Source organism: Equus przewalskii, chromosome 19 (genome assembly GCF_037783145.1).
Source record: "Equus przewalskii isolate Varuska chromosome 19, EquPr2, whole genome shotgun sequence".
NCBI lineage: Eukaryota > Metazoa > Chordata > Mammalia > Perissodactyla > Equidae > Equus > Equus przewalskii.
Window position 1 is genome coordinate 11,849,039 of NC_091849.1, and position 15,643 is coordinate 11,864,681.

At 44.1% G+C, this 15,643-nt stretch overlaps 1 protein-coding gene across 4 annotated transcripts in view; it reads right to left on the minus strand.

Annotated features, from left to right (window-relative positions):
* ADTRP (androgen dependent TFPI regulating protein) overlaps nucleotides 1–14,629 on the minus strand; it is a 64,760-nt gene extending 50,131 nt beyond the window's left edge. Inside the window, exons 1-3 of one of the 4 annotated variants that reach the window (XM_008523182.2) lie at nucleotides 14,488–14,629; nucleotides 8,950–9,060; nucleotides 7,664–7,912 (exon numbers count right to left, since the gene is read on the minus strand). In XM_008523182.2, the coding sequence (XP_008521404.2) occupies nucleotides 7,664–7,813 (150 nt within the window). In that variant the 5' untranslated portion in view covers nucleotides 7,814–7,912; nucleotides 8,950–9,060; nucleotides 14,488–14,629. Of the gene's footprint in view, nucleotides 1–7,663; nucleotides 7,984–8,610; nucleotides 8,798–8,949; nucleotides 9,061–14,487 lie in introns of those variants that run through there. The other 3 variants (XM_070584066.1, XM_070584065.1, XM_008523181.2) reach the window with 3 other exon arrangements.
* Between the last annotated feature and the right edge of the window lie 1,014 nt (nucleotides 14,630–15,643).

Below are 15,643 nucleotides of genomic sequence, written 5' to 3' on the forward strand. Positions count from 1 at the left end.
AGGGGAGAGATGGGAGGGGGAAAGGGGACAGCAAAGTAGCAAAGATTGACCAGATGATAGAAAACCGGGAATGTGCAAGAACCCCCTGGTCCGTGAAGGGAGGAGGAAGCTTTGAGCCAGAAGTGGGGTTCCAGGGAGGCGTGGGAAACAGTTTTAAATGTCATGAAGAGGTTGCCACCCCAATGCTTGGCGTCTGCTTTCGACATTCAGCCCCAAGGGCTGTAGCATTCGGAGTGCCGTCTTTTTGCACATGACGTTAGAAGAAGTAACCTCCTCCCCCTTTCGCCCTCCCCCACAGCAGCTCTCATCTCACCCCTGGTTTCACTTCCAGCTGCTCAGCCCATAGCAGGCAGCTGCTTTTGCTAGGAAGGGCAGGCACAGGGCCTGGGCCCTGGGTGAGGAGGCCTACACTGTTCTATCAACACAGCAATTAATCACATACTGAGAAGTGAGTGTCTGCCAGGTTTTCCCTCTTTGGGGAGAGGCCCCCTCCACCCAGCCTGTGAAGTCCATGTGACCACTTTCCTTAGTGAGAGCTTCTTAGAGTCATCATGAGTCAAGCTCATCCTGACTTTCTCTTGCCTTTCCCAGTCACAGAATGTGGAAATTGGATTGGGGAAAAGAACACATTACTCAGAGCCTCCGTGGCTTCACCTTCATCAGTAAAAATTTGCTCCACCCAACAAACTTACCAATCGCCTTCCCCCCTCCACACTCAGCTCACATCTTATCTCACAGGCATATTTCACATTGTAAACGTGCCCACTGTGGGCACGAGGAAGCCTTGTCTCCATAGATCTTAATCCACATTGACATGCTATCCTCTGTATTAACAAAGAATATTTATGGAGTCCACATAGGAGCTCAAGGGGGAGGCGCTAGGGTGTTGCCAAGAGAAATTAATAGGCAAGAACTAGGGCATAGAGGAGGCACGCAGCGGAGCTGGAGGGCAAGGAGAGGGAGGCGCCACAAGCTCACTCAAGGGGGAGACTTCCTGGAGAGCCTCTCGGACAGGTTCGGGTCAGCTCCCCAAACCCCACCACAGTCTGCTCGTTCTCTAGAGACAATACAATGAAGGGTTTATAAAACATATGCAGAAAGAACAGTCAAGGGAGACCATGGTAGCTGCTATGGACAGAATTGTGTCCCCCCAAATTCATATGCTGAAGTTATAACCCTCAGGACCGCAGAATGAGACTTAATTTGGAGAGAGGGTCTTTAAAGAAGTAATTAAGTTAAAACGAGGTCAGAGGGTACGCTGGGCCCTAAGGCAATAAGACTGGGCTCCTTACAAGAAGAGGAGAGCAGGACATAGACCCACACAGAGGGAAGACCATGTGAGGACGCAGGGAGGAGGTGGCCGTCTACAAGCCAAGGAGAGAGGCCTCAGGAGAAACCAGCCCTGCCGACACCTTGATCTCAGGCTGTTAGCCTCCAGAACCGTGAGGAAATAAATTCTGCTGTTTAAGCCACTCAGTGTTTGGCACTTTGTTATGGCAGCCATGGCAGACCAATACAGTAGCATTAAAATAAGACAGCAACAACCGGCCTTCTTTTAAGAGACTTAAAATAAAATTACTGTCGTTTACATTTCTCAACTATTTTAGCAGCCCAGAAAAGCAGAGCTAATGAGATCTTCTTGGTCAGGGTTTACTTCAGAGCTGCCACTCTCTGGTTTATCTTTTCTCCCAGTTCTTCCTTAGTTCTGTTCGCTCTTTTGCGCCTTTTTCTGAAATGCTGCTGATCTAAGTTTGTGAGCTATCTTCGATTTTTGTTGCTAGCTGGCAAACTTACCACCTGGGAGAGTGGAATTTACATTTTTTTATAACTAGAGCAATTTAAGAAACCATCGTTAAAGGACATTTAGCTTTTACATTCGTGTGTCTTCATAAAATTCACAAAAATGCTGGAAGCACGGAAACTTAGCCTTTCTAAGTCATCAAGTGTATTTCTTTGCGTTCGAGCCAGAGCCCTCTTAAATTATCCCAGGAAATGAGAATTTCTTCTATTTAAGAAATAATTCCAAAGAGGGAGATTCCGCAAGTTTCCTGAGCAAGACCTTACAACTCTTATTTGATGAGTCAGTGCCCAGCTCATCGCTCAGGGCCTGACTCACACAGTCTGGGACTTTCTTAGGTCTTGCCTCCAAAATGATGCAATACTTACAGTGGGAGACTATTCCAGAATAAAACAGCAAGTGGGGACTAATTGTGATGAGTATTTTATATAACCGTGGTGGCGAGGGCGGTGGCAAGCAGAGGCAGCCATTGCCAAATATATCTGTATTCATATGCAATATACTATTTCTACCATCATTCATGTGCATTTCGCTTAAGCAAGAAACTGAGATAAAAGAATGAGATAAAGGACACAGGAGAAGAAATGACAGAAAGAACACCAGCTGGAATGATGAGAATAAAAGAGAAGAAGCCAAGAACACTGAGGGACGGGTTGGAAAGAAGATTTATAAGAATGCTTGGCCAATGTTGTGTAGCTGATGACAGCCGGCTTCAGTGTAGCAGGAGGATGGCTGTGGGGTAGACTGTCTTGCAGGGAGGATGGGGTTCCCTATTCACAGCGTGCCTGTTAGGTGCCAGAAATTGTATTAGACATAATACAGGCCAGGGCAGGCGCTATGTTAATATGTCTTTATTAGGAAGAAGGAAGAGGAGGAGGAATCCTTTCTGTACATTTACTAGTTTACATTATGTAGGTCAGGCTCCTTGGGAAACAGAATCTGAGACTCTGAGCTCTGCCTGCTGAGTGTTCATTGAGGAACCCCTGTGAGGGGGAGGGAGGGAAGGCGGCAGGGAGCAGGAAGAGCTGAAAGGCAACACAGTTACGTGGAATCAGCTGATCCCTGAAGGAGCTCTGGAGCTGGGCTGGCCCTTCAGAGTTGTTCTGGAGCCCAGCCTTTGCACCTCAAATCAACCAGTCACTGGCTGCAGCAACCCCAGGGAGGGACCTAACTCTTTGTCTAGGCAGCTCTCTTCTGCTGAGGGCAGTTCTGGGGCAGGAGCTCAGCTGTGGGTCATCAGCAACCAACACTCCTTCTCCCAGGAGGTGGGGAAGGAGTACCTCGATGCTGGGGAGGCGAGGGTATCTGGGTGCCACACCACAGAATCCACCACATATGAGGAAACTGAGGCATAGAGAAGTTAAGTAACTCACTCAAGATCACACAGTGAGTGAGTAGCAGAGCCAGCACTCACACTCAGGCAGAAGCTAGGTCCAGAAGCTAGGCCTTCCATCACTAATCTCTATACTGTGTATAAAGAACCTACCAAAATGCTGTCATGGTTGCTCAATAAATTACAGCTATTTTATTTGGGTCACTGGTGGTGACTATTCCCTTCTATGAACCCTCATCCTGTCAGCTATCTGAAAGCTAAAAACAGTTCCTTAGGCATTTTTGTAGAATAGACAAGTGTATTTCTGACTCTGTTGAGCTTGAGTTCCACAAATCAGTATATTAATTTGGTGATGGAAATGAAAGGTTGGCCCCAAGTATTGAAGTGGGTGCTGTAACATAGATGGATCCCTACCTTCTCACTGTTCACAGGCTGCCTTGGAGTTTGGACCAATGGACCGTCCTCTAGAATCTCTGTTCCCCTTGCCCTGCTTTGCCATCTCTGAGGACCTATCTAATGAAATTGCTGTTGTCATTGCAAGAGCTCGAGGCTAATGAGGTCAGAGCTGCCTGAAGCTTGGGCAACTTTGTGAAGAGGGAAGGGAAAGGTCATGCCTCTGCTGCTGAAGTGGCGTGGGGGAAATAGGGAGGGGCCCACCCAGAATCTCCCTTGGAGATCCCAGTTATGTGGCACCACCTCTACCAATGTTTCAGAAGGAAGTTTATTTTTAAAAACAGGAAAACCCAGCAAACCGTATAAATTCTGCAAGCCAAATTGTAGCTGAAAGTCCCCTCCATCCCCCCTACCCCAGCTTGCATTCCCTGGGGCCAGGGACAGTCCCTGGATGGAAGTGGAGTGGATGGAGAGGAGAGGACACAATATTTGTGGAGGACCCAGGCACTGGAAGCCTGAGCTATCCACAGCACTGCTTTGTCTCAATGCCCAGCTTTGGGGATCTCCCCATTTAGCATGACTCTCTGCCCTCTGCTTAAGCCCACACACTCTACCTCCAGGGCTGCCCAGTGGCATCCACCTGGGCAGCTATAGTGGGGAAAGCAATAGCTCCACAGTGGCCCTTCTCTGGCTGGGAAGCTGGAGCATGCAGTCTGTGGAGGGAGATCCTTGAGCAATGAGATGGGTGGGTGACTCTTGCCTGGATCCATGACCCACCAACTGTGGTGGTTAGTGAGGGGACTGATGTCCCATGAAATCACCCTCCCCTCCGCACCACCTCTAGTCAAAGATGAGATGACGAGAAGCTCACCACGAGTCTCTCATCTTCTCTTTCCATTGTCCGCCGTGTATATCATTTTGAGTGCTTCCCACATGTCAGGTTATTTATCCCTCATGATCATTCTGTTGTTATGCACTATTTTTATTTCTATTTGACAGATTTGGAAATGGAAGACACAAAGAAATACTTAGCCCAGGGTCACAGAGCCAGTAGCTGGTGGAACTGAGATACCACCGCAGAGAGCTCATGACACTAGAGCTCATGCTTGTAACCACTAGGGCCATATTGCCTCTCCTTCCCCACAGACAATTGGCTGCATCTTCCCTGGGGTCAGTTTACTCCCTCATCAGGCAGAAATGCACATCTCCCCTCTCTTTCCTTTACTCTCCTCAGGGACTAGGCAGGGATTGGTTACCATGACCGATTCTCAGTGGTACCCCACTATACCCCATCCTACCCCACCCCCCTACCACCAATCCTATGTGTCTTCCCTTTGAACCCCCTGAGATAGCTTCAGGAAGCAATGGGGCATGCTCAGAATGCAGACTTGCACTAAGGTGGACTTTGCTCTTGAAAGGTGGCGTAACTAATATTGAGCCAAGTAGAAACTATGGCTGTTTAAAGGGGAGAGGTATAAATTTCCTGGAAAGCAGGATTGGCTAGTGACTTCAACAAACTTATACAAAACAAGTTTGAGTGTTATAGCAAGTTATGAGACTTCTATGACTTTACAAGCACAACCATTAACTAATTAATCATTAGTTAACATTAACTAATCATTAGGAAGCACAACCATGAATCAGGTCACGAGACCTCAAGAGCTAGAAATTTTAAGGCCCAACACTTCACCTTAAGTAACATATTTGAAATCTATCTTTAAATTGATCCTCTGAAACATATTCAACTCATCTTAGCCAACTGGAAAACTTTGCATTGTCACATTTTCAAGATGACACCTAACAGAGCACAGAAAGGAAATAGCCACAGGTAGGCCCCTCTCTGCTCATTTCAAGGGTCAGAAGATGTCAGAAGAGGCTATATAGCTCAGAAATGCAGAAAAGCCTGAAGTCAAGTCCAGTCAACATACCAAGTCACCCAATTTTCACTATGGGAGTGCTCTGTGCCAGCCATGGTCTCAAATACAATGCAGAATCATAGAATGTTAGGGCTGGCAAAGACCTAGGGGACAAAATTCCTGTTTTGGAGCCATTTATAATTTGATTGGAGTGTTAAGACTCACATGTGGATGGAAATTAGAAAATAATACTATCCATGAATAGGCAGAGACTGAGAGATGCTGTGAAAACTCAAGGAAAGGAAAAGCAAATCTGGGTTGGAGTTGATCAGCAGAGGTTTTAAGGAGAAGATGGGATTTCAGGAGATCTACAAAAGCAGCAAAATGATGGAGAGGCAGGTAGCCCTTTCATTCAAGGAGAATGTGAATATGGGTAGAGCAGTGCCAGCAAGAAGCCTAGCGGCCAACACTGGAGAAGACACAGGCCTTCCTGGAGAATAGACCAGCCTTCCTGGGGAGAGGGGAACCTGATGGCTGAGTAGGCAAGTGAGTTCTTAGATCAAGAGTTTGGAATCGGTTCCGTAAAGTAGGACAGGGCCGCTGTAGTTTCTGGAGTAGCAGACTACACTTCTCAAGCAGGCTCATGATGTTTAAAACAAAACCAAACCAAAAATAGTGCTTTGAGAAGATTAATCTGCAATCTGAGTGGTAGATGGATGGATCGATAATGAGAGACAATGAAGAGATGATCTAGCCATCCACATACAAACTAATAAGACCCCATATGAGGGGGGAAGTAAGACTAGGGAAGAAGGAATGAACCTAGCAAAAGAAAAATGTAGGATTTGGTGGCTGATTAGTCAGGGAAGCAAAAAGGGGATTATCACCAGGAAATAATAGTTTCTTTGACAAGCTAAGTGTCTTTTTCCATTCTTGGAATTATGAGGGCTCTGAGGCCTGTAACCAAGCTGGAATTAAGAAATCAGAGAGCTGGTCTGCGGGAGTAGGTGATAAGTCTGTTCAGAGCCATACCTAGTGTGAGGTGGGACGTCCATACTGGAATCTGGATTCGCTTAGGCCACCAATCCTGGCTACAGACACCCCTCTCTTTTAGTTGGCCATTTTTAATATAAAGCCAATAGATACACAGAGCTGAGATTTTTACTGTATTATTTTAGTTCCACAAATGCATTTTATGTTATTGTTTTCTGGGTTTTTTTTTTTTTTCATAAAATTCTATGCTTGAAACAAGCAGTCACCTTGATATTTTCAAGCATACTAGAGCTGTGTTCAGGACTCAAATCTTTCACACCCAAGTCAAAGGCCAGCAGATGAGCAGAGAGGAGGAAATAGAACCTCCAGGCCTCTTTGATTTGGACTTTCTGAATTTCCTCTCCTTAGCACTTCAGAGTGTCACTTTTTCTAACCATGCATAACCTCTGCTTTGGATTGTGATTCCAAAGGATTGGAGTTATTGTCCAGTTTCTGAAATCAGATGTTTACATGGCACCCTATAGTTTAGTTAAAAATCTCAAACAGTAATTAGCATCCCCAAAAGATGTGCCATTTTTAACTTTTAATTCTAAAAATATTTTTACACGTTCCCAAAACATTTTTAAAAAATCTGTTTTCCTCCCATTCATTCACACTTCATTCATCAGAATGTGGTCAGCCAGGCTAGGAAGGCAAGAAGGGATCAAATCTCATGATTGGTTTGTAAATAGTTGAAAATGTGGATTTGCCGTTTGGTTGAGTGATTTGTCCTTTAAGATGGAGCCTGAGCCTACAACAAATTGAAGTGAGATATGAACATGGCAAAATGTATTTGCTTTTCTTAGCTAAATCTGTTAGTCTGTGTGTGCTGTCAAATGACATTATTCCTTCATTGGAAATCGCACTTCCTACACAACATACGCCACTCTGCGTTCCCTCACAGACTTCCCCAGGCAAAGTTCAGAATCCCTCCTGCATTTGTAGTCATTGCCATGGTGAAACCATTAACCTAGTCCCCTATATGGGCTCATCTGAGAAGAGATTCAAGATACGATTCTTTTCAAAAGGGCGTTTAACAATTAGCCAGCACGAAATGTAGCTAAGGAGAACTCCCAAAAGGGGTTCCTCAGAGCAAATTGTCATGTAAAAGAGAAAGCCAAAACTCACAAACAATAAGGAATGAAGAAAAATAATAGGATTTTGTATTTAATAAAATCAAAAGGTGATATGTGTAGAAGCACCTAGATTATAGACAAATAGGTTGCTTTTGGTATGGCCATATAGACTTACCAGATTAAGGAATGTCAAGTACTTCCACTGTCTGCCATTTGCAGGGATTGTGGATATTTGTGGATTCCTTGTTTGTGAGATGTAGTAAATGAGGAAAATATACCAGCTCAAAACAAGGAAGTGGTATATGCACGTAGAAGTCCTCTCCATGGCTAGCTCTGACCAGGGAGCCAGAATGTCTCCAGTAGAGTCTGTCCCTCTGGAATCCTTCTGCGGGTCATGCCTGAAGTCCTCTGGCAGGGCAGAGAGCTGTAAAACACACCCCTCTGGGATTGAGAGTTTCAACAGGGCTGAAGTTTACTTCTCTCACAGGTCCTTTCCTAATAAGCGTGGGAGACAAAACGTTGCTTGTTTTCAGTTGCTCTCCCTCAGGTAACAGCAGCTGATCTACAGATTCACATAATTGTATTACTTAGGCTTGGAAGAGAGCAGGGAGTAATGCAAGAGCTCCACTTTGCACTATTCCTCTGGCGCAGGGGCATGGTTCAGTGGCTTACTATAAAATACCAATAAACTCTAACGAAATACCACCATGGCTATACTCTCTTTTCTTTCCTTTCATTTGGGCAGAACAAGGAAGTGAAATAATGTCTCTTGAGAGAATGAGAAGCAGGTTGGTAATCCAGGAGGGAGAGATTGCGGGCACATTTAGGGCATGGGGGGAGATAAGGAGAAAGGGAAAGGAAAGCATGTCGTAGTCTCGCTCCTAAGGTCTCCGAGGCCCTATAAAACCTGAAACAACTTTTGATCCTCCAGGAAGCAGCTCCAAGGGTTTTATTTTTCCAGTTTTGTGTCTATACTCTGGAGAACTGAAAGTTACCCAGGGCTGTCCCAGATACTCCATTTGCATAGGTGTTTCTATGCCCTGGGAGGGAAGAAACATATCAAGAGGTCTCTGGTCAAAGAAGCATAGGAAGAAGTATGTACAGGCCACGACTCCGACATACCTGAGTTTAGACACTGCTGGGACAGAGTGAGGATGTCTTCATTGCCTCAGGGAGGATGAGAGGAGGCTTAGGCTAGGCAGAGTTTGTGAAACTCTGCGTGGCCTCAGGCTCAGCAGAGGGACCCAAGAGAAAACTGGAAGTGTGACATCTTGTGACATCACCAGCTTGTTTCCCTGGGCAACTGACTAAGAGGGTTCTGAGCAATTCCCTAAGGAAAATGCTCCTGATGCAGCTATGTAAGTCTGTAGTTGGTGTTATTTGAGGATTTAACCAGGACTTACAAGGATTGGGAGAAAGGACTGCAGGTTATACACGGAAACGAAACATAAACAAACTCACCTTCTAAGAGTCAGTGGATCCCAAATATTAGGAACTGTAGATGGGAGGAGAGCAAACCTGAGCCAGCAATAAAGGGTCTGCATTGTAACCATTCCCAAAAGAGAGGGTGATCTAGGAAACAGGTGACATAAAAATCTGTATGCAACTCCACAGCCTAGGTTAAAACTGCAAATAACAAACAGCAGCTAATACTCTCACAGTACTTACTAGGTGACAGGCATTGTTTCAAGTGCTTTACACATATTAATTCACTTAATTCTCTAAACACCACTATGAAGTAAGTATTATTATGATCCTCACTTCCAGATGAGGAAAACGAAGCCTGGGCTGCTAAAAGGAAGGATTCAAAAACTAATAAAAGGCAGAGCTGCAGTCTGAACTCTAACCAGTGTGCCTGACCTCAAAGAAACAGCATTTACTCTGCACCTGTCAGACTCCCTTCACAATATTTCTTCACTCTCTTTTGAACCCCTTTATTCCTCTCCCTCTCCCATGGAAAATTCTCTCAGGAAATGATCAGATATGTTTTGGAAGTTGGTGCACATATGAGTTATTGTGCTATCTTTCCCAGGGCATGTTCATGGTAAACATCATTATAGATTTAGGGGTTTTATCCCTTTATACAAACATCTCAAGCAGAAGTCTGCAGATGGGTAAGGATTTAAGGCAAGAAGGAAAAGGAGAGTAAGACAAAGACCCAAATCGCTGAAGTTTGTGTGTCCGAACCTGAAGACTGGCCTTTTAATACCTAGATTATTTTTGCCTGTGTTAGCCTCAATGCCCACAGATGAGGCCTTTTATAAATATTGATACAATTACTTAAATTTATTTGTAAGAGTTTCAACATTTGATATTGCAATCCAATTTGTTAGCATTTTAATAAATGATAACATGATATATGTATATGAGGGTTTGTATACAGAAAATATGCAATTTCTTAATTCATTATATTTTCTTACAAAATTTTCTGCAAAAATATTGCTTAAGGAGCTGTCCATTGTAGATCGTATTCACATCATAATTTGTATCCCTGTTTGAATAGCCAAGGAAATTTTCATGGAGCACTTTGGCCATCTGTCTCCCAGGAGCTCTGACATCACACAGAGCTTTGGGGAACAGTGACAGTATCACCACATAGCTACAAAATGTTGCAAACTACACATACTACTTCTGCTGTTAGCCTGTCTTTCTCTATTCTCCAAGTATTTGGAGGCCTCATGTCATATCCAGAAGAAGTGACAGAGGGTTATTCACTGACTAAAAATAAAAAACTGACAGAAATTTAAATTTTTTACGTAGGAAATAGTAAAAATATAAAATAAATATATTTTACACTTTGAACTGGACATTATACAGGTAACTTGACTATTAAAAGTGACATTTCTTGAAACTCTCTACCCTTTGGGGGTTTAGAACACCATTCTTTAATTTCACAAATACTTATTGAGCAGCTACTAATTGCCAGGCCCTTGCTAGGCTCTGGGGATTCCCTGGGGAATAAGAGAGATCTAATCCCTGCCCTCGGGGAGCTTATGTTCTAGCAGGGGATACAGACATTAACTAATAACACAATCAGTAGTTAATTTATAATTATGGGAGCTTCTGTGAAGGATAAGCACAGAGGACTTATTACAGGGGATAACAGTACAAGACTTGCGGTGGTCAGGAGGTCAGGAAGCTGGCCCTGAGGAAGCCACGTGTGAGGAAGGCTGGTCCTCCCAACACTTCCAACGTGCTCTGAATGTCCCTTTCAGTCTCTTTTGTAAGCTCCTCTTCATCCGCCAGCTCCTTATGTGTTGGTGTGTCTCAGGGAGCCGGCCAAGCAAGTGCCCATCTCACACGACATCCTCGCTCTAGTTATTCTGCCCACTAGCATGGTTTCTGCACTACTTTCCAGTTTATGACCATAAATTGTATACCTCTAGTCCTGGCCCTCTCTGCATCCCCATCAAGCCTCAAGCGTATCTTCAAAAACTTCTTGGACATGTCCTGAATGAGTCAGATGCATCTCGAACTCAAGACGTCTAAAGTGAACTCAACTTCCCCGAAGCCTGACCTTTCTTCTCCGTCCTCTGTCTTGTGAGGATGGCCTTATCACCCACCTGGGAGTCTCCCCTTGTCTCTTCTCTCTCCCTTACTCCCCAAATCCAATTAATCACCAAATCTCGCCAAGTGCATCTCTCAGATCAAGCTCAAATCAGTTCTCTTCTTTCCATCCCTTCTACAGCTGACCTAGTTCAAGTCGTCCTCATCTCTTCCCACTACCAAAGCAACTGCCATCTAATTGGTTTTTCTGATTTTAGTCTTATCCCCCAACTCTGTTCTTCTGAAGGTCAGGGAGTGATTCTATCCAAAATGCCAGTCTTACTACATCCCTCCCCGGCTTAAGTCCCTTTACTGTGTCAATATCACCTATAGGATAACATCCAAGTCCCAGAACTTTTTTTTTTTTTGAGGAAGATTAGCCCTGAGTTAACATGTGCTGCCAATCCTCCTCCTTTTTCTGAGGAAGACTGGCCTTGAGCCAACATCTGTGCCCATCTTCCTCTACTTTATATGTGGGACACCTACCACAGCGTGGCTTGACGAGTGGTGCATAGGTCCACCCCCGGGATCAAGACGGGCGAACCCAGGCCGCCAAAGTGGAATGTGCGCACTTAACCACTGTGCCACCCGGCTGGCCACCAACTTGTATAACTTTTAATAAACTGCCCATTCCGTATGGCTTTGGTACTCTCTCCAGCCTCATACTTCATGTTCCTCCAACAACACCAAATTGGCAGACTTTTCCAACCCCACTCGGCTATGTCATGTCCAGGGCCTTTACTCCTATTGTCTCCTCTCCCTGATGGCTTCCTCTCAAAATGTCTGTGACTGGTTATCTCATGACCATCCTCTAAAATGCAGTTTATCAGTTTCCTTCTCTAGAAACCCCTCCCTGAACCTCTTCTTAGCCAAAGCATACTAAATAGCCCCCTCTAGTCTTCCTTAATACCCTGTGCCTCTGCAAATTCATGACTAGTGTCTTAGTCCATTCAGGGTGCTATAACGAAAATACCATAGACTGGGTAGCTTATAAACAACAGAAACTTATTTCTCACAGTCCCGAGGCCTGGGAAGTCCAAGGCACTAGCCTCCTGTCTGGTGAGAACCCATTTCTGAGATACTTGTCTCCTTGCTGTGTCATCACATGTGGGAAGTGGCAAGGGATCTCAGTGTCTGTGAGGCCTCCTTTGTAAGGGCACTAACCCCATTCATGACAGCTCTGCCCTCATGATCTAATCACTTCTCTAAGGCCCAACCTCATAATACCGTCACTTTGGGGATTAGGATTACAACACATGAATTTTGGTGAAACACATTTAGACTATAGCAATCAGGAATTAATCTTTTTTTTTTTTTGAGGAAGATTGGCCCTGAGCTAACATCCGTGCCCATCTCTCTCTCTTTTATATGTGGGATGCCTGCCACAGCATGGCTTAGTAAACAGTGCGTAGGTCCACGCCTGGGATCTGAACCAGTGAACCAAAGCAGAGTGCGTGAACTTAACCACTACACCATGGGGCCAACTTCGGGAATTAATCTTTTTTATGAGCCATTATCTCCCAGGGTTCAGAGATGCTGTGTTTGGGTCCCTAGAGCTTGGCATAGTGCTGGACACACAGTAAGAACTTAATAAATGTATGCTGGATAAACAAATATGGGCATACCAGGCACGTGTCTACTGAGCCTTACTATAAAGCTAGCTCATTCTTTAAAAACCTACTATGTTCATGTTTTTCAGCTGCTGGGTTATGGGGAGGAGGTAGGATATTAAGATAAGTAAGGCATAGCCTAAGCCCTGGAGGAACCCACAGTCAGTGGCAGAGACAGATATGTAAGCAAAAAATTACAGCACGATATGATAAGTGCTATAATAGGGTATGCGTAACATACTAATGGAGCCTAAATTATCCTGCACATTATTCTGTCATTCTAAATATACAGAAGATTGAGTTAAAAATGAATGCATTGAGTAAATCATGGGAAACTCCAGACATCATGTAGGAGAAGATAAGGATTAAAGTAATCTTTCTGAGCAAAGTAGTCATGGCCACCAGCAGAGATAACGCTTTTGCCTGGCAGAGATAATAACTCATTCCTTTTGCCAGTCACAGAGTGATGAAGTACAAAGAACAGGGACTCAAAGCTGGGCTTGAGTCTACTGAGTGACCTTGGGCTGGTCAGCTATCAGCGTCATTAGGGTTAGCTCCCTAGAGTGTGAAATGGGGCCTAGGGAATCTGGAGTGGTGACTGTCTTGCTTCCTAAAGCCAGGACATTTGATGGGCTAAAGGAGCAATTGACCAGCACTGCCCTCTGAAGACACTGAAAGGAAGCCCTGAGCCCACACAGATACACACCCACCCCCACATGTAACATTGAGCTAACCACAGTGGAAAGTGCTGGAAGACCCTCCACAATGATGGCTGCAGGTAGCACGTGGTGAGAAGGAAAGAGGGATGGCAGAGCTCGGAATTCTTGAGGTTATAGTGAAAAGGCTGAGGGAGTGTAGTTTCATTTACAAAGAAAAGGCCCCTCTAGCTGCCGGTGCTAAACAAACTAATAGTTGCCAATCATTTTAAGCTTCAAGACAAGACATGTTGACTTATCTGAATTTCACTTACCCTGTCAACCTGCACAGAGCCGTTTTGAGATGGCTTATTGCCTTTAAAGCTGATAGATACCTCCACAGCCCTTCTAGGCTCTCTTGGCATTGTCCACCCTTCGGTAAACAGTCCCCTCATTAATCTTCCAGCTGACTGGGCTGTCTTTTCCAGCTGAAACTCTATATGATGCAGCCATTCACCCTGTGAGCTCCTCCAGAGATGTCTGATACACATCTGGACCCTCAACACTATTCATGGTAGCAGGTAAATTCTAGATGCTAATAAAGATTTGTTTGCAAGGACCAATTACCATATTGTGGTGTTCTTAATATCTACCTAGGGGGTCTCTAACCCTTGGGTTCCTGATTAGTACTATCCTCATCACCCAGTGCTGTTTGTATCTCCCTAGGACCCCTGCTGCCTCTGAATGCTATCACACTCACTGTCTTCTAAAGAACCTCTCCCCAGTAAAGTGTTGGTGATTCTGCAAATAATTAATGTGTGTGTGATACCCAGTCGAAGCCAAGGTGCATGGAGACTAGGATCTTCTTTCCAATGGACTTTGCATCACTAGGAGCCCTTATCCCTTTGCTGTACACGTGGCTTGGAACTGAATTAGAATGAAGCATTTCACCCATTGGGTTATTTATACCACATCTAAGAGGACTTGTTCTTCTCAGAGGTCACTGTGCTGCCTTGCTTTTTAAAAACTAGAACATTCATTGAAGGCCCCCATCTGAAGTCCGCTGGGTAAGAACATGTGTGAGTTTTCAGCCACCAAACCAAGCCAACTCTAAAAGCACTGGAACCTATATTTTTTAGTCTATGAGAACTTTCCTGGCCCACCACTTTACCTGTTGCATCAGGAAATCTGATTCAGATCTGTCTTACCCTTTGATCTTCAGCTTTGCTTTCACAGTGGAATGCAGTGTGCTGTGCTGATCTTCTCAGACTCACACAGAGGAGCAGAGTTCTCTGTCGGTAGTTTTGAAGGTGCATTTTCAGCTGGGAAGCCAAAGAACTCTTCCTGTTTACAAGCATGAAATTGACTCACATTGTTTTAAAAGTTGACAGCAGGAAAGAACCCTTTGAGGTCAGTTGGTTCAACTTCTTCATCTTTCGGATGAGAAAATTAAAGCTCAGAGAGGTTAAGGGACTTGCCCCAAATCACACAGCTATTAATGAGGGAGCAATGACCAGAACACAAGTCTCTTAACAATAAGGCCAGAAAGTTTTCACTGTTTCTTACATTGCTTTGTTTTGTACCCAAGTTCTAGAGTTTTCATTTGAATTTCTCGTGCTTGAATTAGTTTGAGTGTCACTTGATTATATGAGGTCTGACGAAGTTATTAAAAAGAAACTATCAACCTAGGAATGCCTTTTTTAGACTCTGTGTCAGATTTCACATGTTTTGCTAACACCATGTTAACCAGAAATGCGTAAGTTTTCTCATAAGAGAACTCAGATATTTCAGATAGACTTTTATATCCTGAATTAATCAGCAAAGTTAAGAAACATATTCAGTGTTGATTAATCAGCACATTCCAGTTTCAGTCTTTTGAAATCCTCATGTGAATCCCTGCTTTCCTAGGAAATTCACCACAAGATCAGCAGTTAAGCTCTGGTTATATTCTTTTAGCAGTCTGTATAGAAATATGTATGAGTCATATATACTCATGTACATAAACTGCACTTTGATTTGCTGATTTTCTATCTAGTAATTATATCATTTGCTGAAAGGGGAGTGTTGAAGTCCCTAACAATAATTATGGATTAGCCTATTTCTCCTTTCAACTTTATCAGTTTTTGCTTTATATATTTGAGACTCTGTTGTTTGGTACATACATCTTTAGGATTGCTACATCTTCCTGGTGATTAGTCTTCTTCATTTTTTTTCCTTGCTGAGGAAGATTCACCCTGAGCTAACATCTATACCAATCTTCCTCTATTTTGTATGTGGGTCACTGCCACAGCATGGCCACAAATGAGTGGTGTAAGTCTGTGCCCAGGAACCAAATCTAGGCCACCGAAGTGGAGTGCGTTGAAC